This window comes from Furipterus horrens, unplaced genomic scaffold, assembly GCF_987537825.1.
Source record: "Furipterus horrens unplaced genomic scaffold, mFurHor1.1.pri manual_scaffold_12, whole genome shotgun sequence".
Taxonomy (NCBI): Eukaryota; Metazoa; Chordata; class Mammalia; order Chiroptera; family Furipteridae; genus Furipterus; species Furipterus horrens.
The window spans coordinates 91,852,117-91,878,076 of record NW_028327182.1 but is presented as its reverse complement, the minus strand read 5'-3'; the positions used below and the strand labels follow the sequence as shown (position 1 = coordinate 91,878,076).

At 47.4% G+C, this 25,960-nt stretch overlaps 1 protein-coding gene across 2 annotated transcripts in view; it reads right to left on the bottom strand.

Moving 5' to 3' along the window:
- Nucleotides 1-17,197: 17,197 nt before the first annotated feature.
- IRF2 (interferon regulatory factor 2) overlaps nt 17,198-25,960 on the bottom strand; it is a 73,525-nt gene continuing 64,762 nt past the window's right edge. For both annotated transcript variants that reach the window (XM_090258007.1, XM_090258008.1), the window contains exons 8-9: nt 19,805-19,851; nt 17,198-18,535 (exon numbers count right to left, since the gene is read on the bottom strand). In XM_090258007.1, coding sequence (XP_090114133.1) covers nt 18,227-18,535; nt 19,805-19,851 — 356 coding nt within the window. In that variant the 3' untranslated portion in view covers nt 17,198-18,226. The remainder of the gene's footprint in view (nt 18,536-19,804; nt 19,852-25,960) is intronic.

Here is a 25,960-nt window from a genome sequence, read left to right as displayed (position 1 = left end):
CCTGGGGACCTCAGCCTCTACGTCACAGGTGTATGCTGGAGGACTAGGGGAGTTTCCCACACGCTAGCTTCAGGCTCATTCAGACATTGTCTCCCCTCCATTCCCCACATGCTCGGATGCCAGGACAAACTGTTCTCGGACTCTGCACACCTGTGTCCTCACGCTGGGGTAACCCAGCCCAGTGGGCTGGGGGCGTATTCCTGGAAGTCATTCCCCATCGGTAAAGTTATTAATAACCACATGTGACTCAGTCTCAAAACCACATAAATATACTCCATTTAACCCAAACTAAATATATCTCCAACTCAAACTCCATTAAAGCAAATACAAACAACACCCAGGACCACTCCCAACACTAACTCAAGGAAAATAGAAACAGAGAAGATGCCAGACTGGGAAAAACTAGCAGTCTTAATGTGCGGCTTAAATGTCTTACTTTTGCAAATTTTATAAACACATGGTCTTTGAACTCATTCTTAGCTTCCTTAAGGGAACTTAGAAGAGGCCGGAGCAAGTCAGAGACCCTGCAGCTAAGCTTCAAGAGCTTCATGGTCAATGGCCCCAGGCGGTTCCATTTCGAGGAATACCAGCAGAGGACAGAGAAGGCTCTTTGTAACCTGCAGTCCTCAGCAGTGCTGGGCACTGCATCACCCCCAGAATCCTGGGGCTTACAGAACACCTGAGGAGTAAAAAACAGAAGGAGAACCCTAAAATTCAGTTTACACAAAAGAGGCTGAGTTGAAACCTTCATTCTGCCACTGAGTAAACAGAGGGCTTGACAGAGTGACCAAACAATTGCGGAAAAGTAATAGGTACTGTATTTGCCATGAGATCTGTAATCTGTTGTAAAGTGTACCCCCAAATTCGTGCCTCCCCAGAACCTCAGAATGCGACTTTGAAAATAGAGACTTCGAAGATGTAATTATATAGATAAGGATTTTGAGATAAAATCATCCTGATTTGGGGATGCGCCCTAAATCCAATGACAGATGCTGTTAGAAGAGGACACAGGGCGGCACACACAGAGGAGGCCATAGGAAGACAGAGGCAGAGACTGAAGTAAGCCCCACACCAAGGAACCCCTGGGGCCGCCATGAACTGGAAGAGGCAAGGACGGAAGCCCGGCCCGGCGACACCTGGGTCTTGGACTCTTGGCTCCCGGCTGGTTTGTTGCCTGGGACATCTGTACGTGTTCTGCGCAGCACGCCAGCTGCAGGCCACTTGGGCTACTTACAAGGTGGCTCGGGGCTCCAAGCCTTCCCAGACGACAAGGCAAGACTGTAGGAAGGACCTTTTGTGACCTGGTCTTGGAAGTCACATGGCATCACTTCGGTCATTCTCTAATGGGGAAAGCGGTCACAGGCCCAGCCAAAGTGCAGGGCAGAGGACGCAGACCCAGCCTCTCAACGGGAAGAGGATCAGAGAGCGTGGGGTCACATTTGACACCTGCCATATTGCATGCCGTCCTTTCACCCTTTCCTTGGACCCAAGCAGAGCCCCGAGGGACGACACTGCTCTGTGCAGAGCTGCACAGCGGCCCCCTCTGTCCCGCCCACACGGCGCTGCAGAGAGAGCCACGGCGCCGGCGCATTCATGATGTAAAGCGCCGTTTCACTGAAATCTCTGTTAAGTGTTTATCACAAAAAGCCTGTTGGTGCACCTGCATCCCCAGGCTTTTTGAAACCAAACTTTGGAAAATAGGTAGGTATCGCTTCTTTGTGTGATTATGGCTCAGCCTTCTGCAGGCTGCGGTTCTCCTGCAGGCTGTTAACATTCCAGCTGTCAATCATCCTGGGAAGAGATCGTTTCTGGGACAAGAAATAAAGACTCTGAACTGAGACAAAGGATGCAGCTTCCTTCTCTCTGGAGCAATGGCTTAGTCTGGTGCCGAGTGTGAGGAGGGAAGTACCCTGAGCATTTCCGGTAGTGGGTATAAGCTGCTCCTGGTCACATGTGAGCAGGCATGAAGATAACAAGGTAGCAGTCTGGGGAGAAAACCCTGGGCAGATGTTAGCCTGTGCAATTTATGGACATTATATTCTGGGAATATCTACATCTATGTGTATGTCTGTATCTGTATTTACCTATACTGATATCTATATTTTCTGGGAGAAATACATATGTGTATATGTGGTTTTATGTTTCTTTCTTTACCCTCGAACCTCAAGTAAAACCTGTTGTTCTGCAATCTCCTTGGGAACTTCCGGGGTGAAATCTGAACCTGGCCCCTGTAAGCAGAGGGCAGGGAGAAACCAAAGCAAACAGCCGAGCCTTACAGATTGGTAGGTGGCAGGTTTCATAAACAAGGAAACTTACCTACAAGGCTTGTCCTGGTGAGTAGTTTTCCACACCCGCCCGCCCAAATCTTCAGAGTTGATACAGAGGCTTTAACTGAGGTCAGTTACATCCAGCGGAGGCCTTGACTGGCATTAGTCACGTACCCAGGCCAGATGGTCTCATCAGCACATGACATTCTCAAGGCTGTGTCGTTGGCCAGCTTCTAGCATGGGGATAGCAAACGGAGCGCATGTTCCAAATACAGGGGAACACGTGGCGGGCCTCCGATCGCCCAGCTCCAGCTCACAGGTCAGAGCACAGGTCACGCCTTCTTGATGACCTTCCCCAATGCTTGTTAAATATTATAATGTGGCCTCAGCCCTGCCATGAGGGACTGATGAAAATCCAAGCCCGTGCAGTCGGAGTGGAAGCCCCTCCCTCAGGTTGCTAGTGGAAGCAGCTGACGAAGGAGGCCAGGTGTGCCCAATGGAGATGTGGTCTGTGGGAGAGCTGATGGCAGTGTGACCAGGAGGTCAAGGTGGAAGGCTCTGAGAGACCTAGATGAAACCTTGGGGAACAGCCACCAATAGCCGGCAAACACCTCACAAAAATGAGCGAAAGGCCGTGTCATCGGACACAGAACCCATGGACTTCTTGTTCACTGCTGGTCAGAGTGCAAAATGGTAGCACAACTTCTGGAAACAGTTTGGCAGGTTGTTGTTTTTTATAAAAAGGTCCAATACACACTGTCTTAGTCAGCTCGGACTACCTTAACAAAATATCATAGGTTTAAACAACAGCTATTTATTTTTCTCCCGGTTCTGGAAGCTGAAAGCCCAAGATCAAGGTGCTGGCAGGTTGGTTTCTGATGAGGGCTCTCTTTCTGGCTTGCAGGCAGCCACCTCCTCTCTGCCCTCCATCTAGTCCATAACATACACTTACCCTATACTCAGCACTCTCAGCCCTAACTACCCAAATGAACTTCACACAAAACTTACACACAAATGCTTAAAGTGTTTTATGCGTCATCACCTAAAACTGGAAACAAGCTAAATGTCCTCTGAAGAGGACCAGACCATGTCACCCCCAAACACGCTGCTTTGGTATAAGGATTATTCTGAGCTGAAGGCATCTGAGAACTGGAAGATGAAGAAAAGCATCTTCTCAGAGCCTCCTTACTCGACTAAGAGCAGGCACTTCTGAGAAAGGCAGAGTGCCATGAAGTCTCTCTCCTCCGTTTTATGACCACGAAGTCACCACGAAGATGGAAAGTTGGCACCGAGACAGGCCTGCACAAACACACTTTGCTAAACGACCCTTTTCTTCCATTCGTTTCCCTGTATACTTACCTTCCCAGAACTGACCACCCATAAAGGCTCAAACCCTCTTCTTTCGTCTTCTCCACAAAGTTATGACTTTCTGCTAAAAAGGCAGAGAAGCCTCTTGGGCTGACAGCCCTTCTAGGCTTTTGATTTCTGTGAGGGCCCCCCCTTATGCATATTAAGTAAACTCCCCCCCACCCCCCGCTACCCCGCTGTTAATCTGTCTTTTATCAGTTCAGTTTCCAGGACTCCAGCTACTGAACCTAGGAGGGTAGAGGAAAAGGGTTTCTTCCTCCCCAACCCTGTCAATGGCTGAATGGGATCCATCCATAGGATGGAATAATGGTCACAAAACAGACACGATTGAATAACAGGGTCGAATATCAAGTCCGTCATGTGAAAGGAAAACAGCCAGGCACAAAAGGCAGTGTATTGTATAATACCGTTCACATGACATCCTGGAGTAGGCAAGGCTTGTAAGGACAGAGAGCTGATAAGGGGCCGCCAAAGTCTGGGAGTGGGGGAGGGGAGGGCTCCAGAGAGGCAGGAGGGAAGTTTCTAGAGTGCAGGAAATATTTCATTGTATTTTATTTTTTAAGTATATTTTATTGATTACACTATTATAGTTGTTCCAATTTTCCCCCTTTGCCCCCCTCTGCCTGGTACCTCACTTTCCTCCAGCAACCGCCCCCCCCCCCCACCTTGGTTCATGTTCATGGGTCGTACATATAAGTTCTTTGGCTTCTCCATTTCCTATACTATTCTTAACTTCCCCCTGTCTATTTTTCACCTACCAATTATGCTTCTTAATTCCTGCACCTCTTCCCTCATTCTTCCCCTTCTCCCTCCCCACTGATAACTCTCCAAATAATCTCCATATCTATGATTCTGATTGTTTGCTTAGTTTGGTTTTTTTTTTTTTAGACTCAGTTGTTAATAGTTGTGAGTCTGTTGTCATTTCACTGTTCATAGTTTTGACCTTCTTTTTCTTAAAGTCCCTTTAACATTTCATATAATAAGGGCTTGATGATGATGAACTCCTTAGTTTCACCATATCTGGGAAGCACTTTATCTGCCCTTCCTAAATGATAGCTTTGCTGGACAGAGTAATCTTGATTGTAGGTCTTTGCTTTTCATCACTTTGAATACTTCTTGCCAGTCCCTTCTTGCCTGCAAAGTTTCTTTTGAGAAATCAGCTGATAAGTCTTATGAGAGCTCCTCTGTAGGTAACTAACTTCTTTGCTCTTCTACTTTTAAGATTCTTTATCTTTAGCCTTTGGCATATTAATTCTGATGTGTCTTGGTGTGGTCCTCTTTGGGTCCAACTTGTCTGGAACTCTGTGCTTCTTGGGCTTGTATGTCTATTTCCTTCACCAAATTAGGGAAGTTTTCTTTCACTATTTTTTCAAATAAGTTTTCAATTTCTTGCTCTTCCTCTTCTCCTTCCGGCATCCCTGATTCAGATGTTGTTATGTTTGGAGATGTTCCAGAAGCACCTAATACTATTCTCATTTTTTTTTTTTTTTGAATTCCTGTTTCTTCATTCTGTTATGGTTGAATGTTTATTTCTTCCTTATGTTTCAAATCATTGATATGAACCCTGGCTTCCTTCCCTTCACTGTTGGTTCCCTGTGGACTTTTCTTTATTTCACTTAATGTAGCCTTCATTTATTCCCTTGTGCTTTTGCTATATTCAGTGAGTTCTCTGAGCATCCTGATCACCAGTGTTTTGAACTCTGCATTCGATAGGTTGGCTAACTTCATTTTGTTTAGTTCTTTTTGTGGGGTTTTGTTCTGTTCTCTCATTTGGGCCATATATCTTTGCCTCCTCAATTTGGCAGCCTCCCTGTGTTTGTTTCTGTGTCTTAAGTAGAACTGCGTTGACGCCCTGGCTTGGCACACCTGTTACATTGTATTGGGTGCAGCCTTAGGTAATCACCCAGGTGGGGCAACCCGCTTCACCACTTTGTGGCTCTGTATGTGGGAGAGGGATTGGAAAGAGGACAATGCCGCTGCCTGGCTGCTGGAGGGTTGCTCGGTATTCACCCCATTTCCAGTCACTTCACCCACTTCCCATATGGAACTGGCACCCCTCTAGCTGTTGCCCTGGTGGTGGATCCCAGAGTGGAGGGTTTGTGAACATTTTAGGACTGCGGGCCCTTTTAACAGACACTCCTGAGAGATGGGCAGTTTCTTCTGCTCCAACCCCAACTGGTTTTTACAGCAAGAAGTCATGAGACTTTATCTTCCTGGCGCTGGAACCCTGGGCTGCACAGTCTGGTCTGGGGCTGGGATCGCTCACTCCCCAGGTGCCCCTCCCAATTTTTATCTACCACACGTGAATGTGGGACTGCCACTCTGCTGGCCACTGCCACCTTGCCGCCACCACACTGTGCCCTCTCCACCCTGACTCTCCATCCCCACCCCTCCTCTCTGTCTGGGTGAATATGGCTTCTTTAAATCCTTCACTGTTGGACTTCCAGACAGTTTGATGTTCTGGAAGTTCTGGATGTTTTTTGTTTTGAGATTAGTTGTGATCCTTCTTATGGCTGTGCAAGGAGGCAAATCCTCTGTCCCTATGCCTACACCTTGACCGCCGTGCAGGAAATATTTTACATTGTAGTTGTGCTGACAGCTACATAGCTATACATTTGTCAAAATGGAATTGAATGCATTTAAAAGATTAATTTGACTGCAAGAAAGTGATATGTCAATCATTTTTTTCAATGGCGTAAAAGACAATGACACAGAATGAAGGCCAAACAATTTCTTAAAATATAAAACCTTATTCCCATCCGTCAGAACTTGTTCACATTCGATGGAACATAGTTTGTAAATGGGGTTTGAAATCACAGATTAGGCCTTCAGGGGGTCACACCAGAATCCTTCATTTATTTATTCATCCCGCAGACATGTAGTGAATGCCTACCATGTGAGTTGTTCTAGATGCTGGGGTGTGTCAGGGCAAATTAAAAATAAGAGACTAAATTCTTCCTGTTGAAAGAAGGAAAGGGACTGCTTCCTTCTCCCTGTTCTTTCAGAATTTCTTTCTCTGTCCTCTACAAATTTAAATAAACCTTTTCAATAGCCAAATAAGCCTTTTGCGAGTCTCACATCTCAAGAATGTTTCTCAGGGACCCCAGAGCTACCTTTTTGAAATGTAATCATGGTAGAAGAGAATGCTCTATCTCCTGGTCACCTGACTCAAACCACAAAACTCTAGCTTATTTCAGAGACTAAATATTCTTCCAAATCTTTTTGGACACCTGCAGTAGCCACAGCTTTTTGCTGCTTTTCAGTCATGTTTAAGAACATAGGCTCTTTGGCACTCTTAAGATTGACAATGTCACTTCAGGGCGTCATGGAGAATCCTCTTTGGTTAAACTTATGATTTTGCTTTCTCTTCTTCTTCTTCTTTTTTTTTTTTTTTTTTTTTTTAAGATAAACATTAATCAGCTTCTATTGAAAGTCATTAGAAACCTTTGATTAATTTTGGAGCCTGAATAATTTTCTTATGAGGCATGAAGCGGTCACACCCACTTCCCTTGGCTTTGAGGATTTTATAGTTTGCTCTGTGTGATGAGGCAAGTTGCAATGCTTGGCATCAGCCAGGCACTTACGCACACACAGTGACTCCTGTTTCAACACAGTAAAGCAGTGTCATCTTTGCGAAGACATTTTCAGAGACTGTCCGGGTCACAGGTTAATAGGGTGTGGTGCCACCAATTCAGATAATGACACAAACTGACTAAGAGGGTGGCAAGATGCTCCTAGGCTGCCTACGTTTGTGTGGCCGAAGACAATGCCAGCCTAGCTGGCACCTCACTCCTCTGCCCAGCCGCTGACGTTTCAGGTCCTAATTTCATAAACATTAACATGTGGAAAAAAATGAATCTTCAACGAGAGGAAATCCGGCAGTTTCCAAAAGTCCAAGACCTGGAGAATTCTATTTTGCCCACAGAGCTGGAATGTGTCCGCCAGCTAACAAGTTTGGTCTATCTTTGCCCTTCCTGCCATTCCAAATCCGTCTTCCAGCAACAACCCTGAAGATAATAGAGTTCAAGTCCCAGCCTGTAGGGAAAACCAATCTAAAAAGGAAAAAGGAGACAATAGTTATGCTTAAGTTTCCTGCCTGAACAACCAGGAGGCCAATCTCTTCTAGATCAGGCTTCATTTCCTGAAGGCTCCTAAGCATATGCATGTCTTCATGGCACGGATATAAAGACTCCCTGTTCTAGGGCCTTTAACCTCATTTGAATGAGTATGGACATGCAGCTATTACAAAACACCCCTCACATCTGATAAAGAAATTACAAAATTAATCCTATTAAGGTATCTTGTAGTTTCGTATGCTCATGTGTGTGATTATTCTTGCTTTGGGTGTTTTTTTGTTTGTTTGTTTTGTTTTGTTTCTTTCTTTCTAATGAAGTTACAAAGCAAACAACCTGTTAATCGTGGTTACCCGTTCTCACACAGCAAAGTCCCTCCCTTCCTGTTTTGTCTGGCTGCCTCTGACCAAACCGCCAGCTTTATAACAAAGACTAAGTCCCCAGTCTGCAAATAGGTGACAAGACCCTCACAGGAGGGCAGAGCCAAACCAGGCCAAGATGCACATGTCTGCAATGAATTTACTCAAAGCTCTGGAAGAAGTCACTTCGTGTGGCTTTGGTGCCTGTCTCAGCCAGAGCCAGTCCAGGGTGGGAACAAATGAACCCCGTGCGTCTCTGCAGCTGCCGCCCCGGCTGGTGCACGCAGCGCTGCCGACCCATGGGGCCAGAGGACCAGCAAACAGGACCCTGGGCCTCCACTCCCCAGCCCTCACTCCTTGCTCCTGTGCTGGACAGGAAAAGGGCAACCTCTCTGTTGGGGCAGCTAGAAACCCTTCCCTCTTGTTTCCAGACATGGACTCCTCCACTTTTACCCCCCTCACTCATCACGTAAGCTTTCAGATATTGGACAGCTCACTTTTGCAAGTTGATTTTTGGCGAAAAGTCTCCTTTTCCATTCCCAACTATCTCTGCACTGAGCTCTTGGAGGACTGGACTTTCCCATCCACTGGAAGGACGTGAGCTGCCGTTACTGAATGAAAAGAATTCGTTTAGAAGAACAGACCTTTGATCTAAATAAAAAATCATCAACGTTTCACAGTGCTATGTTGATGGGAATGCATCTTTTGCAGCTGCTTAGGTTAACTAGCATAATCTCAATGTAACTACTACCTTTCGAGATCGATGCTGATCCTTGTTTAGCAGATGTTGTCCCCAGGTGTTCTTGTGGTCAGTGATATCACCAGGGTGCCTTGCTGGATAATAAATATCTACAAACATTTTGTGCAGATTACATCTTCATCATCAACTTCCTTGAGAAGCAAGAGGATAGTAATACATTTTACATTAAACATGCACTTTTTTAAAAACCGTGTTGCCAAAATAAATAGCTGTGGATTGAGACCATCTGCTAAATGAACATCCCTGCAGCAAGAGCGTTAGGGTACTTTGCATACACTGTACGGAAGGAAGGAATGCTCAGCTTTTCTCTGCACGTATTTCAAGCACAGCGAACCTCGGATTTCCCATGTGTCCCTCTGACCTTCCTGCTTGACAGGTGAAGGCATTGTTCATGTCACAGATCATACAGCACCACCAAAGGGCAGGCAGAAGCAGCAGCAAATCCCTCTCCAGAGGCCAAGAGACTCGCACTATCTCTGGACGCTTGTGTCTGAAAGCTCGTTGTACTTTAAGCAACCCGGACACTGTTAGGCTGTGCCTGGAGATGGTCAGAGATACGTGCTGAACGGAGAACTGTTTTCCCCACAAGTGCGCCTCCCACTTTGAATAAGACCAAGGAGATACCACAGGAAAAGCAGAGACGCACCAAACTCATTTAGGTTAAGTTAATGTGACCATAACTGTGACTATATGGGCAATTTTTTTAATGACCCATGTTCATTATCATTGAAAGGAAGATATTTGGGCAAAGGATTGAATATATATCCCTAAGTTCTACCTTGTTTATTCAGTGGTTTAGAACACATAGCTTTGTTCTCTTCCCATTGGCCCTGCCATGCTGGGTGTGACATGAAGTCCCCTGTTACTAGAGTGTTTCTATCTGCTTCTGTTCTCATCTCACGCCATTTCTGCTTCATGCTGGTGGCTGCTGTGTTATTTGGTCCATAAATGTTTGTAATTTATCTTCATTGTGAGTTGTAGTTTTCAGCCTTAAAGATTTTGTCTCATTTACAGCCTTTTGGCCTGGATTCACTTTATTTGACCAAACAATCACGACCTTGCCTCTTGTTATTTTTCTAGTATATCTTTGCTCATGTCTTTAGTTCTGGTATTTTGAATCACTGTGTTGAAGGCGTGTCCATTAAATATAACATGGGCTCAGGTTTTGCCTTGTGAGCCAATTTGAGAATCGGCTCATTTGTCACTAAAAGAGAAGAAACCAGCAGAGTCCATTCCATTCATTGATATGACTCATGTTTAGTCTCAAGACTGTCACATTATTTTATGTTGTAATTACTGCCTGTGTCACATGTTTTTTTCTTTCTGAGAGAGAGGGAAACATTGATGTGAGAGAGAAACATGGATAGGTTGCCTCCTGTAAGCACCCCAACCAGGGATGGAACCCTGCAACCTTGGTATGTGCCCTGACTGGCAATCAAACCTGTGACCCCCTGGTATACAGGGCGACGCTCCAACCCGCTGAGCCACTCGGCAAGGGCTGTACGTGTTACATTTAACATAATTCCCTATTTGGCATATTTTCTTTGCTATTCATTTGTTCATTTCTTTTGGCATTTCAGAATGTTTCGATGCTTCTTCTAGTGGTTGTTTTTGTATTCGTTCCATTTCTCGTGCCCGTAATCTCCCTTTTTTCTTACTGAAGCTTTACTCTCCGGTATGTTCATGGATATTCTTCTCCTTTACCTATTGTCTATGCAGCTGTCAATATTAGCGTTCTACCTTCGATTTCTCTCCCTTCCCCTCTCTTTGCCGGTAGTATTTTTACTTTTCCAGAACATATAATATATAGGTAAAACAATTCATGTCCTCACCCTTGTTTTAGGCTTAGCTATGTAATTAATGTATAATTATATAATAAAATATTACATTTATATGTAAGTATAGAACATAATTGCATAGTTATAAAATGCATAATATATAAATAATATAATAACTATCATGTGATATTTCAAAAAATTGCATCATAAGATACATTTCTACCACCAGCCTTTTTGTTAAAGTTTTTCCGGTTATCACTTGGTTAGATAAAATTCCTCCCTGAGAAGAGTCCTATTGTACATGCGTACAGGGTCTCTGAGTTGTTGAGTGTTGAAACCATTTTGTTTCACCTTGATCTTGAAGGACAGCTTGGCCAGATAGAATATCTTTGGCTCACATTCTTGCTCTCTTCAGAAGGCTGCCTGCCCCATTATTAACTGGCTTTATAACTTGCTCATGAGAAATCTGAGGCTCGTTTAATATTCTTGCCCTTGTAAGTAATTTGACCTTTCAGTGTGGAGGCCCTGTGGTGCATTAAATACTAGCTCCGAAAAAGATACATCCATGTCTTAATCCCTGGAACATGGGAACATTGCCTTATTTGGAAAAAAAGATCTTTACAGATGTAATTAAGTTAAGAATGTTCACATTAGATCATCCTGGATTATCCAGGTGGCCCATAAATTCAATGACAAGTGTTCATTTAAGAGAAAGACACGGGGCCACAGATTTGAGACAGATGGTGGGGCAATCATGTGGAGACAGAGGGGCAGCCGTGTGAAGTCAGAGGCAGAGATTGTAGGGATGATCCCACAACCCAAGAACACCAGGAGTCCCAGAAGCCGGAAGAGACAAGGAAGTGTTTTCCCTTAGAGACTTCAGAGAAAACATGGCCCTGTTGTCACCTTGATTTTGAACTTCTGGAGACCAGAACTGTAAAAAAAAGTAATTTATGTTGTTTCAAGTCACGAAGTTTGCAGTAAACTGTTATAGCAGACCTAGGAAATTAATACAGGCCCTGAAGATTGTGTGTCTGTATGTCTGTCTTTAAAACCTAGTCATTTATAAGGAAGATGTCCCAAAGTTGTTTTTATAGATAAAATTTCTTACTGGACCTTTTTGATATGTAGATTTATTTTCTCTTCTTTCTGGAGAGTGTTCTGGAGAACTGAACCCAGGTGCACCTGACTTCAAAACCCTAATCACTGTCCACTCCCCTAGAGTGTGCAGGAAGATTTCAATCTCTGGGCATTCTAACAAATCTAGCACCACGCTTCCTAGGCTTTCTTGCCACGGGGCTTCTAACTGTGAATTAGGTTCAACCGGTGACATGCACTTGCATGAGGTTGGAAGTGGGCATTGAAGCAAAAGCCATCCTCCCGCTGGTTTGGCGGTGACTGTTGGCTGTCCCGACTGAGGTGACGTTGGGACTTTCTGAATCTGTGTTGCAATGTTTGGTCCCTCATTTAATGGGTGTCGAGAGAGAGTGACGGTGGGGACGACAGGGGCTTCCTGATTCTCAGATTTCAGCTAAAGCAGCATGTTCTGACCGTCAGTCCTTCAGTGATAGCCTCCTGATGCCCCACCGTCATGCGGGTGGCGAGGTGGAAATAGCCCTCGGTGCCGTAAACACCGGCTTCTCTGTATTCAGTGCCTTCTGCTTAAAATAGCCAGAGCGGTTTCTGTTTCCTGCAACTGAACCTGCTGATACACACAGTTTCCCTCTTTCCCACTAACTGCCGGTCTTTGCAACTGCCGACCTTTTCATTGATCCTTCAAGTTCTGAAATGGAGGCTTTGAATGTCAACATCACTCCCTATCTCCCTTCTCCGGCTTTATTTTTCTCCATACTCCTTATTGTCACTCAGAGAATATTTATCGACTACATGCCCACCCCTGCTAAAATTTAAGCCCCGGTAGAACAAGGACTGTGTTCTGTTCACCTCTGAAAAGCTCTCTAGCACTTAGAACAGTGCCGGCAAATAGAAGGAACTCAATAAGCAGAGCTGAATGAAGAAATCCACTTTTCTGAACAGAATCCTGCTATTAAATTAATGTATTGGTAACAGGCCCATCAATAATATGCCCTCAATAATGCCTCCTCACGAAGGTTTCACCCAAGTTTAGGAACTCCTCAAAGAACTCAGAATGACGTGCATTCTCTGAATCTCAGCACTGAATTTAGGGGAACCAACTCCTCCCAGTTTGCCATAGACTCTCCCAGTTTGCCAGAGACTTTCCCAGTTTTAGTGTTAAAGTCCCACATCCCAGGAACAACCCCTTCAGTCCTGGGAAAAGCAAGATGATTGCTCCCCCTGATTAACTTCATGGGGTGCTGATGAAAGGCAATTGGAATTAGGTTACGTTAAGTCATTTCTGCAAATGAAAGTTTGCAAACACGAATCTATTCAGCCAGCCCGTGATTTCCTTCTCATATCATAGCCAAGTTGCAAACGATCCCTGAAGCCATCAGGTGAAATTTGAGCAATGACTCTGGGCTGCATTTCACACTGTTCCTCGAATTTCTATTTGCCTATACCCTGAGTATGGTAGGGCTCTCAGCCTGTGAAATCTCTTCTGAATTTCAGAGTTACATTAAAAACACAATCCATGAACTTCCCAGAGGAAATGCTGCCGGTTTAAGTTTATAACCTGGTTGGAAGACCGAAGAGGAAAGTTTTGTAGAGTTCATGCTTCTCAATGTTAATTCTAGGGATAGATAAAGCCTTAGCCATCAGGAACCACAAGCAACTCACCCCCTGTAGCTGCTAAAATTACCCTGACGTTTCACAGTGTGCTCAAGTATAATTTGTGGATTCAAGATGTCAATGCCTTAGCGCTGGCGCATTAGAGAGTTTGGAGAATCGGAGTATTCTCAGATCCTCGACCCAAGCTTCTGGAAGATGGAAGGGTCATCGTGGTATTCTCTTTCCTGACGATGCACGTGGGTGGAGGTTTGGGTATTCAGATTTTAAAATGTTCTTCTCAATCAAAACTGGAACTGAGAGATGCTGTCACCCTGGAATAATTTCTGCACCTGCAGAAACAGTCGTGTTACTAAAATCAACTGTTTTTGCTGCACAGGCTGCTGCACGTGACGGTGGGGTTTCTCCAGCCACGTGGGTAAGGGGTTAACCGAATGGCGTTGCACAATCCAGCACAATGCATCCCACAGAGCCAGTGCCCTCTGTTTGAACGCGTTTATAAAGCAGATAAAGAGAAACTGACCGGCCCCCCAGAGGGCAGCTTGCTCAGAGGAGCAGGAGCACACATGCTGCCGCTCTTCTTCAGAAACGGGTCCGAGGACCCCAGAAAACGCTCTTCAGACCGTGTGAACTCGGAAACGCTCTGCATCTTGATCCTTCTGCAGCATGACTCAAGTTCTTGGACAGACTGAACATTTTTGCTAAAACCGGCTATTAGGCCTGGCCACTTCCTTCCTCCCAAGGCAATATTTTCAGTAGCAGAGACAGGGGCTCCTGCCACCTGTTGTCACCGTGGCTGCAGAAGGAAACCTCTACAAAACCCTAGTCTGGGTGGTCTCTGTGTCCAGAGGGCCATTGGGGCCCAGAGGCCAGGCAGGGGACCATCTTACCAGCCACCTTTTCGTGTGGGCACAACCGGGGCCTCCTCTCTCCAGGTCTGCAGCTGGTTGTGTCCCTAAGGGGAACAACCAAGGGTCCCAGCCTTGTTCTTTTGACACTGGTGTGATGATCCCGGGGAGGAGGAGGAGACCCTAGGGTGACCGCCTGCTATGGAGCCAACCTCGGTCCAGGTGTTGGGAAGTAAAGGTGGCTGAGACAGAGCCCGGAGAAGCTCGCAGTCTTGAGGGCTCTGACAGCCTGGGGGAGGTGTCTCCTGCAGCCTGGGAACAGATGGGGCGCTGGCTCCCAGCCCAATGGCTGGTCAGGTGCAGGTGCCACTGGCTCTGGTCACCTCGCCCTGGGTATGCCACTGGCTGGAATTTCAGGATGGGGTAGCTGGACACCACCGGGTAAACACCAGTTTCTGCCTCCACTCTCCTTCCAAACCCAAACTGGTACCGAGACACTGGATAGCGGTCATGGTGTGCCAGGGACTCATCTTGGCTATGGGCTTGCAAGCCTCTTCCCAGCATGCCTTTTGTCTTTCTTCGGCAGAAATTTGGCAGAACGGTGGGGTTCTTATTTTCACCTTTTATCTGGGTCTGTTTGTCCATAGCTAGAATAACAGGGCTTTTTAAAACCGAATGAATGCGACGTTCAAAGTTCAAAGAATGGCCTCAAGCAGATGGAATGTCTAATGTTCCATCTCTCCAGCTTAGAACAGCCCATTTGGGGCTTAATACCTTTTTTATTCACTTGCAAAATACTTATAAAAGCACCCAGCAAATCACTAATCTTCCTTGTTCCTAACATTTCCATCTCAGCAGCAGTTACCTGATCGTTTAGTACACTTAGCTTTGGGGGAAAAAAAAAAGAGAAAAGGTTCTATTTGGGGATTTTAATTTCCAATGGATCTGTGTTGTGTGTATGTCTTACCCACGTCTATGTTTTCTTCTCTAAAAATACATTTAAATAGACTAAACACCTCCTTTGGCAGTTACTCCGCCAAAACATGGAAAATCTGCTACGGTTGAACATGGATCTGTTTAGAGGCTTGCAAATAGTGATCTGGAAGCATGTGCTGGGTTCTCGCAACCTTGTGCCACGGCAGAAGTTCCTATTCCTGGGGTCCCAGTTCACAGCTGTACCATGTTCCTCATTATCAGGGAGGAACCTCAGCACTGGTTGCAGAGAATGGAGCCTATTGTTCTGATGGCTGTCCCACTGCACTTGCTCCTTAAAATGCACACACACACACACACACGCACGCACGCACAGCCAAGCCTATCCTAAAAGCATATCAGCTCGTCCAGATGCCAGCCTGAGGAAGCACGTGTCCCTAGGACTTCCTGTAACTGATAGCAGGGGCTGAGGCCTGCATCCGTGACGCACCCCCTGGCTTTGCTGCCTCCCATCGACCCTCAGCATTGCACGGTACCCCGAGCTTGTTTTCCGACGCTACTGGCAAGGAACCCTTAGCAACAACACAGCCTTCCTCGGGAACCATTTCAACGTGATTGTGTTTCTCACGGCCTTACAACCCACGGATGATTGTTGGTACTTTTGAGCATGCTTTTCCCAATCCTGAGTTTTCTTTCACCCGGCAAGGTTCTGGGAGCCTGGTCCCAACCAGAGGGGTGGAGGAAGCCAGAGGATGAAGTTGGGGACCAGCAGAGCTCCTGAACCGGCAGGCTGTGAGCTGGGTGCTTGGAACGGGGAACAGGGGGGCACCCTTAACCCTTCCACCGCCTGGCCCTGGGACTCAGGGCTACCTTCTGTTATTGTTTCTTTAAGTTTATTCTAAAACAGGGTGGCTCAAGAGAATGACTTAGATGTTAAGTCACAAAGAACTGGGGGAAGAATAGGGCTTAGCTGAAGAGCAGGCTGCTGAGGAGGCCGGGAGCCTCTCTGTCCTCAAGACGCCTCCTTCCACTCAGACAGTGAGGTTTTCCTGTGAAATTGAGGTAAACACACGGTCAACAAAGTGCTCCTCCCAGGACCAGCCTACCATCGATAGGCGGCATTTCAACGGCAACACATCAAGCAGTGAAATGCTTGTTAATATTTGCTCAGGGCTGGATCATTTTTATGGCCCCTCATTATCTCTGCAGCCACACACTGAGAGACGCAGGAAAATAGCCCTTTGTCCTTTCACTGAGGGAACCTTTTCAAATATTAACTTAGCACTCTCCTCCGTAACCTGCCCCCTCCCCTCCCCCCTACACTCCCCAGGCAGTAGGCAGGCAGTGAGGTCTCAGGCCCGATTTAACAGACTCATGAGCGTGAGTGTGTGAGGTGCATGCAGTGGAGCCTCTTCAAGGTCAGGGGTACACCCCAAAGTACCCCGAATGCGTGAAGTCTGGGGCCCTTGAATTCACCCTGCTCACTCGAAAAGACATGCCCTCAAGTTCTGAGACCTCTGTCTGAGGCCCCAGGTCCTAGAAAGAAGATGGACTTAAAGTAGGACCCCAACAAATATTGCCTATTCTTGAAGACGTCTTGTCCACGGGCCTAGTATGTGACATAAATACAGAATTTCAGTCACACGTAGAAGGTTCTGATGAGAACAGGAAAAGCACGGGGTGGGGGGTGTTGGCACGTGCTCACAGCAGAGGAGAGCGGCACAGAGGAGTAAAAAGACACGCCCCATTGTCACACCAGACCTGGGCTTAACTCATGCCCTTGACTCTTACTCCCTGTGACTTTGAGCAAAGGCATTTTCATTTTAAGCCTCCATTTCCTCCATGGGAAATGGAGATAAATCCGCACCCTGTACATGACCTTGACCACTGCAAAATATAACTCCTATAAAACATTCAGCACAGATCCTGACTCAGGATGAGCCCTCATGGAGGAAGCCATTCCTGTCCTCACAGTAGGGACCTCTGGAACGTCTTGTGGTAGAAAAGGGAAAAATGTTCGGTCCCCAAGAATAAAAAGTTAGTCCCGTCCCACAGCTGTGCTCTAAAGCAGACACAGACAAAGCAGGCATGATGCCCATTAAAAATTTAACTATATATCATAATTCATTTATTATCAATCCACAGGATAATTTCATTGCTACATGAGCTCATAAAAGCTTTTTCACCTTTACAAAATTTAAAAAAAAAATGTGCCACAAGGATGTAATAACAACTGCTGATAAACAAGAAAAGGAATCTTAAAATTATAAATTTGCTGTAGAAAAGATAAAAAACAATTATATTTTCTTTAGAATTTTTACCTTGAATAAAATATTCCCCTGTATAAAAAATAAAAAAGCTTGCTCTAGTTAGAATTAGAGTATTTTTTTTTTTTTGTCTTCAAATCTGGGAATTTGCATAAGGTCTCCATGATAGTTTTCCTTTGTACCGCGTGGCATTCAAGCATAGCAGATTAGAAAGATTTTTCTCTCTCTTTTTTAAAAGCAGTCTTAACATGGAACATCTGTGGAGAAGTTCGTTTTCTTCTCCTCCTCCCCAGGGATGTGGAGCCCCTTAGAGAGGAAAAGGAGGAAAGGAACTGGGAGGGATGGGGCGGGAGGCGCGATGAAGGGCAGGGAAGGGGTGCTGAACGTGCTGGGAAGGAGGGCAAGGTCACGGGAAGGTCTATCTGTAAGTGCTTTAAGATAAGGTGCAGAAGCCGACTGCGACGTCGCTAGTACTGCCCTATGTACATATTCACAAGAATAAAAAATTCCAGCTAGTTCACATTTTCTCTTCCATTCTGAGGCATCCACTCCACCATGCTGGCCTTGACCGCAGGCAATGCAGCACCTCGCTGCCCGTGCGGGTGTTGGTCCTATGACGTCCTTGAACTTGAGGGAGCAGCCCTGGGAGATCCAGCAGGCTCTAGAGATACGTGTCTACCAATGGGCTGGAGTCCTGAGTTAAAATGCAGCTCCAGTACTGGAGTTGGACACAGCGATCAATGTTCTACTGTAGGCTTTTCCCCTTAGATTTGTCTAAAATAGGTGTCAGAGAGAAAAATAAAATACAGACAAACAACAAAACAAAGCCAAGAAAAATCCCAACAACCACCAAGGGAGGTCAAAGGCTTAACAGCTCTTGACACGGGCCTGGGCAATATCCGACGTTTTCTTGATGACGCTGGCCCGCGTCTCCCGGTCTGGCCGACTGCTGCTGGGCGCCGGGGCGACAGAAGACGTGAGCGGGTGGTCTGGGTAAGGGGGCCAGGAGCTGCTGAAAGGCATGGGATAGTTCTCTTCTTTGATGGTGACCTGGAGATCTGGCTTGTTGGAGGTCACGAAGGTCGCCATGCTGGGCAGCAGGTAGGTGCTTCGGGTCCCCATGTTGCTAAAGTACTGCTTGCCTTCAATGTTCCTCTTCCGCCAGGGCGGTCGTCCCTTTCAGAGAAAATAATTAGAAGAGATTTTTCTTGGCCTTCTGTTGAATGGCTTTTTTAAAAGACTGTACCACCATTCCCATGTGTTAAGTGTTTAACTGGATTTCTTAAGGGCTGCGGAAGGAACGGAAGCTTAGCTGCTCTCTGTCCCTCAGCTGAATCCCATGCCCAGCTTGTCACACCCCAAGCCATGGTTTCTCTTCCCTTTTCACCAAACCCCACGTGCTTCCTCCCAGAAACACAGCCCAGACTGTCCTATGCAGGCAGGAAAAGGAGGTGGCGACTTGGTTTCTGGCTCCCTCTGCCCTGGCAGCCCAGCCTGCTCATGGGGCCGGTTTTAAGCCTTGATGGCTGGTCTGTCATGGTGACTTGGTTCCTCATGGGTGGCCCCATCGGATCTTTTGAGCCGACTTGCATTTTCAGAAGGAGGGAAGTGAGGGACTCAGGACAAAACAGTGAACGCCCCTGGACTGCTTTCAGATGGGTGCCGCTTTGCGACTCAGCGTGCCAAGCAAACAGCCAGCCTCAAGGGTGGCTTCCTTCAGAGAAGGAGCCGATTTCCTGACCTTAACGAGACAGGGTCCGCATGTGTGAGCTTCCACATCTAGTTCTGTCTCTTCAGGATTCCTGGGCTGTACTTGGAAGCATTTAGTACGCTGGGAAACCACTGATTCACACAACCATCAATGTCTCTCTCTCCCTCTAACACAGACACAAAGCAGGCTTCAGCAGGAATGCTTGCCGTCACCAGGACAGCCACTTCCTGCCATTGTGTGAGCCCAGGGCTGAAACGGAAGCAGGTGAATCACCATCAAGCCTGGAACACACACCTGGCCTCGGGGGAGGGATCACCAGGGCAGGGGACTGCAGGTGCAGTGGGGACACCTTTGCTTAGCACTTTCTGACGACTACTGCTGGCCCTGGCTTTTGGCCACCTGGCCCTTCCATTTCTGCATGTGAACGAGGCTGTCGATGGCAGTAAGAACAGCCACGCTGCTGGCCTGACCCCGTTTCCTTTTCCTGCCTCACAGCCTCTCTTCCCGACGTTAAGGAATGTCGTACTCCCTCCTCCCGTTCAGTATCCAACGCTTCATTTTGTAATTAAAAATCTGCATATACGGTAAATTTTATGTTCCATATACTTTACCATCAAAAAAAAAAAAAAAAAAAAAAAGATCCAAGAGTAACACTCATGATCAAAAGAAAAGCAGCCTCAGCAGCAGCGGGGACCCCGAGCGCATGGGGCGGGGCGGGGGACGGGCACGCTTACCTCGGGGCTCTCTTCATCACTGGGCACACTGTCCGTAGTTTCGCTTTCTGTGCACAGAGAGAAAAACACAGGGCCGTCATTTCTGCCACACCCATGACTTCGAGGCTCAGGCCCTCTTCAAAAGTGTACGGACACTTCTTTTTTCCAAGAGAGAAAGGGATAACTGAACTCATGAGGTCCGTCCCCCTTGTAAGGTCAAGGACAGTCTAACCACTGCTCGTGTGAATGGGCTGCCCTCCAGAGAAAGGCTTGGCAGCTGAGGGGTGGAGCTCACTCTCCGTGGGCCACGGCGGGGTGCCCGTCGCTGCGGTGCCCGTCCGCTCCCGCCCCACGCCCTCTGCTCGCTCCTGCCTCCGTGCCAGGCCTGGTCCTCACCACTGCTCTCTCCGATGCCCACTCGGGTCCACTCTGCTGGTCCAGGTCAGCTAGCTCACTAAGTCCCAACTCAGAGTCTTCCTACATCACCCCAACTGGGCTCCGCTCCCTCCTTTACTTACCCCTATAGTACTTATATCGTGGACTTAGAAGCTGCATCTTCCACCACTTACTGTGTGTGGACAGACTCTGGGGTGGCCCCCATGATCCTTATCCCAGTGACTCCTTTCCTGTGGGATTCCCTCCTTATAGGAGAGTGGGTGGGACGCATGACTCGCTTTAAACCAACAGAACACAATGGCAAAGGGGATGGGCTACATGTGATTATGTAACGTAAGGCTGGAACCTGCGTCTTGAGGAGATTCTTTCGTGGGAAGGGTCATAGGACAAAGAATAAAGGGCTGCTTCCAGCCAACAGACAGTAAGAAACAGAGGCCTTCGGTGGGACGAACTGCAAGGAACCCAAGCCATCTGAGCTTGGACGCAGATCCCTGCCCCTGCCCTTCCATCCTCAGAGAGGACCGCACCCGGACCGCAGGTCTGAGCTCAGTCAGGCCTGCACTCCCGAGTCCCAGAAGCAGCAGGATAATACAGCAGTCCCTCTCTACATCGCGGTTCACTAATCACGGCCTCACTGTATTGCGGGATTTTAAAAATATTATATTTAATGATTTATCGCAGATTTTTCGCTATATCATGGGATTTTGCGGTCCTGTACAGTAAATACTAAAATAAATGTAAGGTTCCTACTTCGCGGATTTTCACCTATCACGGGGGGCGTCTAGAATGTAATACCCACGATAATGAGGGATCCCTGTAAGTGTGTGGTTGGAAGCCACTGAGTTTGTTGTTAGACTGTCACGCAGCCACAGATACTGAATTCTGTTACCGTCCTGATTCAGCCTAGCAGCCACTCCACTTCACTGACCTGCCGTATCCTCGTCTGCAAAATGGGAGGATCACACCTTCCAAAGAGGCCTCTGTGCTGACTGTGTGAGAGGCGAGGGACGGGGCCTGGACAGGCCCTGGCACACGGCTCGCACTCAATAAAGGTTACTGCGCCTTTGAACCGAGCCTTGGTCAACCCTGGGTTTGCACGTGCTGGATTAACAGAGTCCAAGTCAATAGCGCGTGATTACGAATCACCTGTACATACAACACAAGATTTTTTTTAAGTTGTTCAAAGTTCACAGCTTTGAGAAATCAAAGCTCAAAGGGTAGAACTTCTGAAACACACAGACCCTTCGAGACCCCTGAGGTTGGGTCATTCACTTTACAGACGACCCCCAAAGAGCAGCCGTCCCAGGGAAGAGGCGCGGAGCACCGCGTGCCCAGGCAGGGCTGCGCCTCGCTGGCCTCCCCGGGATTCTGCATTGGGAAGCAGTGCTATCGTCCTCCCACGAAGCAGAAGAGCTCCCACGCCCTCGTGCCTTCTATGCCCTTTTGCCTGACCCTGAGGACCTGGTCTCCAGCTTCACAGCTTGCTGGTGGCACAGCTGGGACAGCCCCAGCGCAGCCCCAGCCAGCCCTCTGGCCCATCCAGAGTCCTGGGCACAGACCAGGCCCTCGGTGACTGGAAGGTGGCACAGCACAGGGCCGAACCGAGCCTCCGTGGGTTTCCTAAGCAAAGACAGCGAGTGTGCTGGCCGCACCCTAGAGCCTCTCTGCAGTTTCTCGGCCCCTGTTCTCCAGTGGCTTCTCCCGGACATGAGTGAGGGCTGACAGTGACCATGAGCAACTGGAGGATGACCTGTCCTGTCCTCGGACGGAGCAGGCGGCCCCGAAGCTTCCCCGGCTGCGCGCGACAGGCCCTTGACAGTAACAGCCCTCACTATCACGCCCATGGCTCCGTGCTCTGACAAAATTTTGAGACTCGCTTCCCATTTTTATGCTCAGCTCTCCATGTGCTGGGCAGAAGCCAAGGTTTCTCTTCCTTTCATATATGTCTAGGCCCTTCCACTCCCAATTACCCTCCATAAGTACTTCTCCCATTCAAATGCAAACAAAACAGATGCCCTACAGGCATGCGTCGGGGGCTGGAAATATGCAACATGAGCAGTTCACACAGTGTAGGCACACCCCGGGGGACGCCCCTCGGTAACGCCTGGCACAGCGGATCAGAGCACTAACTGCCTTCCAGCACCCAGTGTTTCAGCCTCAGAGAAACAGTTGCAGACAAGGAAAGACACACATGTTCTGCACTCCTGTTTCAGCTGACACAAATGTTAGCTGACAGCATTGTTTCTACATTAAGATCAAGGCTTCTGGAGTGGTTATGAAGACTTTCCATGTTGGAAAACTGAGATTTCTAATGTTGTTTAAAAGGATGAGTTTGAGTGCCTTCAGCTAAGAGCAGGAGATGCCCGAAGCTCCAGCCCGAGGACCCAACACCCTGCTCTCTAGAACAAGCGTGGTCGCCTCGGTCACCCCTGTATCTCTGGCACACAGTGCTCCGTGGGGGTACTCAGGCCCGTTGTCCGGGCTTTACTTCGCCTTTATTGCCACTTTATACAACATGAGTTACTTCATTTTCCATTTTGATTCCTTCGGGTTTGGTTTTTTATTTACTTTGAATTAAAAAAAAAAATTGGGAGTTGCTTCCCCAGCACGGTCTGAATAATTCCTGAAAGTAATCACAGATACATGAGTAGTAGTCCATTTCATCTTTCTGGTCTCAGTTTCCCTGAGAGCAAGGGGGTCCGGATTAGATTTTTTTCAACGATTCTCCTTCTACATCTGCAGTCCTAGGATGGTGCTGAGCCTTGGTTCATACTCCACTTCAGTCCAGTTCTTACTGTCAGACCATCTCAGACACCTTAGGGGGCGGGGAAGCAATCTGTTTTACAGTAAAGCCTTTCTGCCCTCTGACATCCTGTACATTTTCTGGAAGACTCTTGCTCAACAAGTTTTACAAAGGTTGACAGGATTGCTTCCCTCGATCATTTGCTCAATTACTTCACTAGAAGGCTCGATAAAAAGGTTCCAATCAGAGTCATCTTCATCTCTAGGAACCTTTTATCTCTGCCTCACCCAGCAGAACACAGTGGTCTCCATTAGGGACCCAACACCTTTTTTTTTTTTTTTAAGATTTTACTTATTTATTTTTAGAGAGAGGGGAAAGGAGGGAGAAAGAGAGAAACATCAAATCAGTTGTCTTTCACAGGCCCGCAAGCAAGCACCTGGCCCACAACCCAGGCGTGTGCTCTGACCGGGAATCGAACCGGTGACCCTCCAGTTCTCAGGCCAGCGCTCAATCCACTGAGCCACACCAGCCGGGACAGGGACCCAGCATCTTTACTGCTGGTTGTGGGTCAGCAGGCAGTCTCTGTCCTCTCACTTATAACCAGCAAACCCTCTGCTCCCTTCTGCAGCTAGACTCCTTCCTCTCGTCCAGCCTTCTCCAGCATGCGCTTGTGAAACTTGGACAAACCTGTCAACAACCACCTAATGCAATCCTGGTGTCACACATCAGGCAAGAGGTCACGTGATAGGAGACTTTTAAAAACAAAATGAACTCTCCTCTGGTTTCCCAAGTTTGGGCTTCGGCATATCCCTCCCTGCGATGAAAGCTTTACAAATCCAACTAGAATTTTATGCTGCCTTCAAGCACACCATGCAAGTCCTTCCCCCCAAAGAAGCTCTCTCTCTTCTTGCTCACCATCACATTTAGACCAGAGTGAAGACAGACTTGCAAAACTGAATGTGGTTTTGTAATCCTGCTGGGATTATATTTCAGTGATCAGTAGGGGGAAAAAACAGCTAACAATAGCCTCCAAAAACCAGTTTCCTAAACAAATGAATGGAAGTGGTTAGAGGAGGTTGAAATTCAGTTGAATAATCAAAACAAACAAACAAACAAAAACCCGTCATGGAAAACAGGCAAACAGCCAATCCCACTGGGGAACACAGGTAGAAAGGTGAGTACAACCAACAACCAAACTGCTTTTCCCAGCAGCATACTCTAAAGCTCCTAACTACATAGCCGTGGTCAGTAACGGATAAGTTTCTTATGAGAAAAGTTACAAATGATGAAACATTTTGGCTTCAATCAATAAGCCTCCCTCCAAACGGTTCTGAAGAATTCAGACAATGAAAACAACAGAAAGAATGAAAGGCCAGGCTCCAGCAAAACTCCGCTGCCCGGCGGCCTGGCACGGAAGTCCTTCTTTCCAAACCTATGCAAATGTCCTGAAAAGGGTCACGGAATTTTCACTTCTCTCTGTGTGAATCAGCTGTTCTCGGGATTCTCCTGCTAAAGCAAAATGCCCCTGCTGGCAGAACAGCAAGGAGAGGTCTTTCCAGAATCCCTGAGGAGGCTTCAGAAAAGTCGTCCTCAACCCACGAACAGGAACGTCTATCCTAAAGCTCCAGCCCTTCAAGAAGGCCACGTGGGGAGTAACCGTGCAGCCACACAGCTGGGTAAATGGAAGCAGAGCGGCTTCGTGGTCAAGCTTCAGTTATCTCTATGGGGAAACTGAGGCAGGAACCTTCTGCTCGGCCTCCTCTGGGGGGCTCTCCGAGATCACGGGATGTGCCTGCGTTCTGGTGGAGGAGCCCACACGGCCGTCGGGGCAGCGTTCAGGCAGTAGGGCTAAGAGCGGGCCCTTTGGCATAAGCTACATGTGGGTTCTCACTGTGCTACGTTTTGCCCGCCCCTCATATACTGCTTTATCCACGTGGGCCCTGGATTCCTGATTTCAAGGAGGAGGGGATGATGGTACCCAAGCCGGCAGGATTATTCTGATGATGATAAAGTCGATGGATTCCAGGAATGATCCCCCGGGCACAATAAGCATACAATGAAGGACTCCCACGTAGGAATTCAAAACCTGCTTGATGATTAAATAACTGACGACAATCTTGTCCTGCTGGATGGATTCTAAGCCTCTTGTGGCCAAGGCTGTTCTCACATTGCTTTAGTGTCCCCAGCATACAAGAGGACCTTGAGGGCACTGTGCTAAGCGAAATAAGCCTGTCACAGGAAGGACACATGCTGTATGGTGGCACTCAGATGTTGTACCTGGAGTAGCCAAACTCACAGAAAGCAGAATGGTGGCTGGCAGATGCTGGGGGGAGGGGGGAAGGGGAGGGGGGAGGGGGAGTTAGTGACTCCAGTTCTGGAGATGGATGTGAGGGTCGTACAACAACTCTAATGCACTTAATGCTGCTGAAGGAGCAACACCGGTACATTTCACGTCATGTGTATTTTACCACCATGTTAAAAAAGTTAACAAGACGGTTGGGGTTCAGGGGAATTTGGGAACTGATAAGTCACCAACAACCTATCACTGGGGTGGCTCCTTAACTGAAGGACACTCAAGTTGGCAGCCTACAGAAAGGACTCTGGGAAGAATTCCCGAACCATATGTCAGAGCTGAGTAGAGTGACTCAGGATAGGGCCTTTGCTTTGTCTTTTTGATGTTTGCAAGCCACGACATGGACACTGACTCGGAATTTATATTTCCTAATTATAATCGAGTCCCCCGACATTAAATGGAGATCACTGAGTATAAGATGATGTCATGTTGGTGGGGAAAAGGAGCCATCCCTATATTCTGTAAGGATGGAAAGCCAGCTGAGTCAGGTTCTAGTGCTGTGACTGTCTGGGCCAATTCCTGCAGTGACTGGCCGTTCCCTGGGGACTTAGAATTGGGCTTCGTTGCCTGGCCCAATTAGAAGCTGTACTGAATTTAAAAAGAAGGGAAACATATGTGGGAGTCACAAGTAACCCCGGTGGATTGGAATGAGGCTCAGGGGGGTCTGAAGGTTTAGTTCAAATCC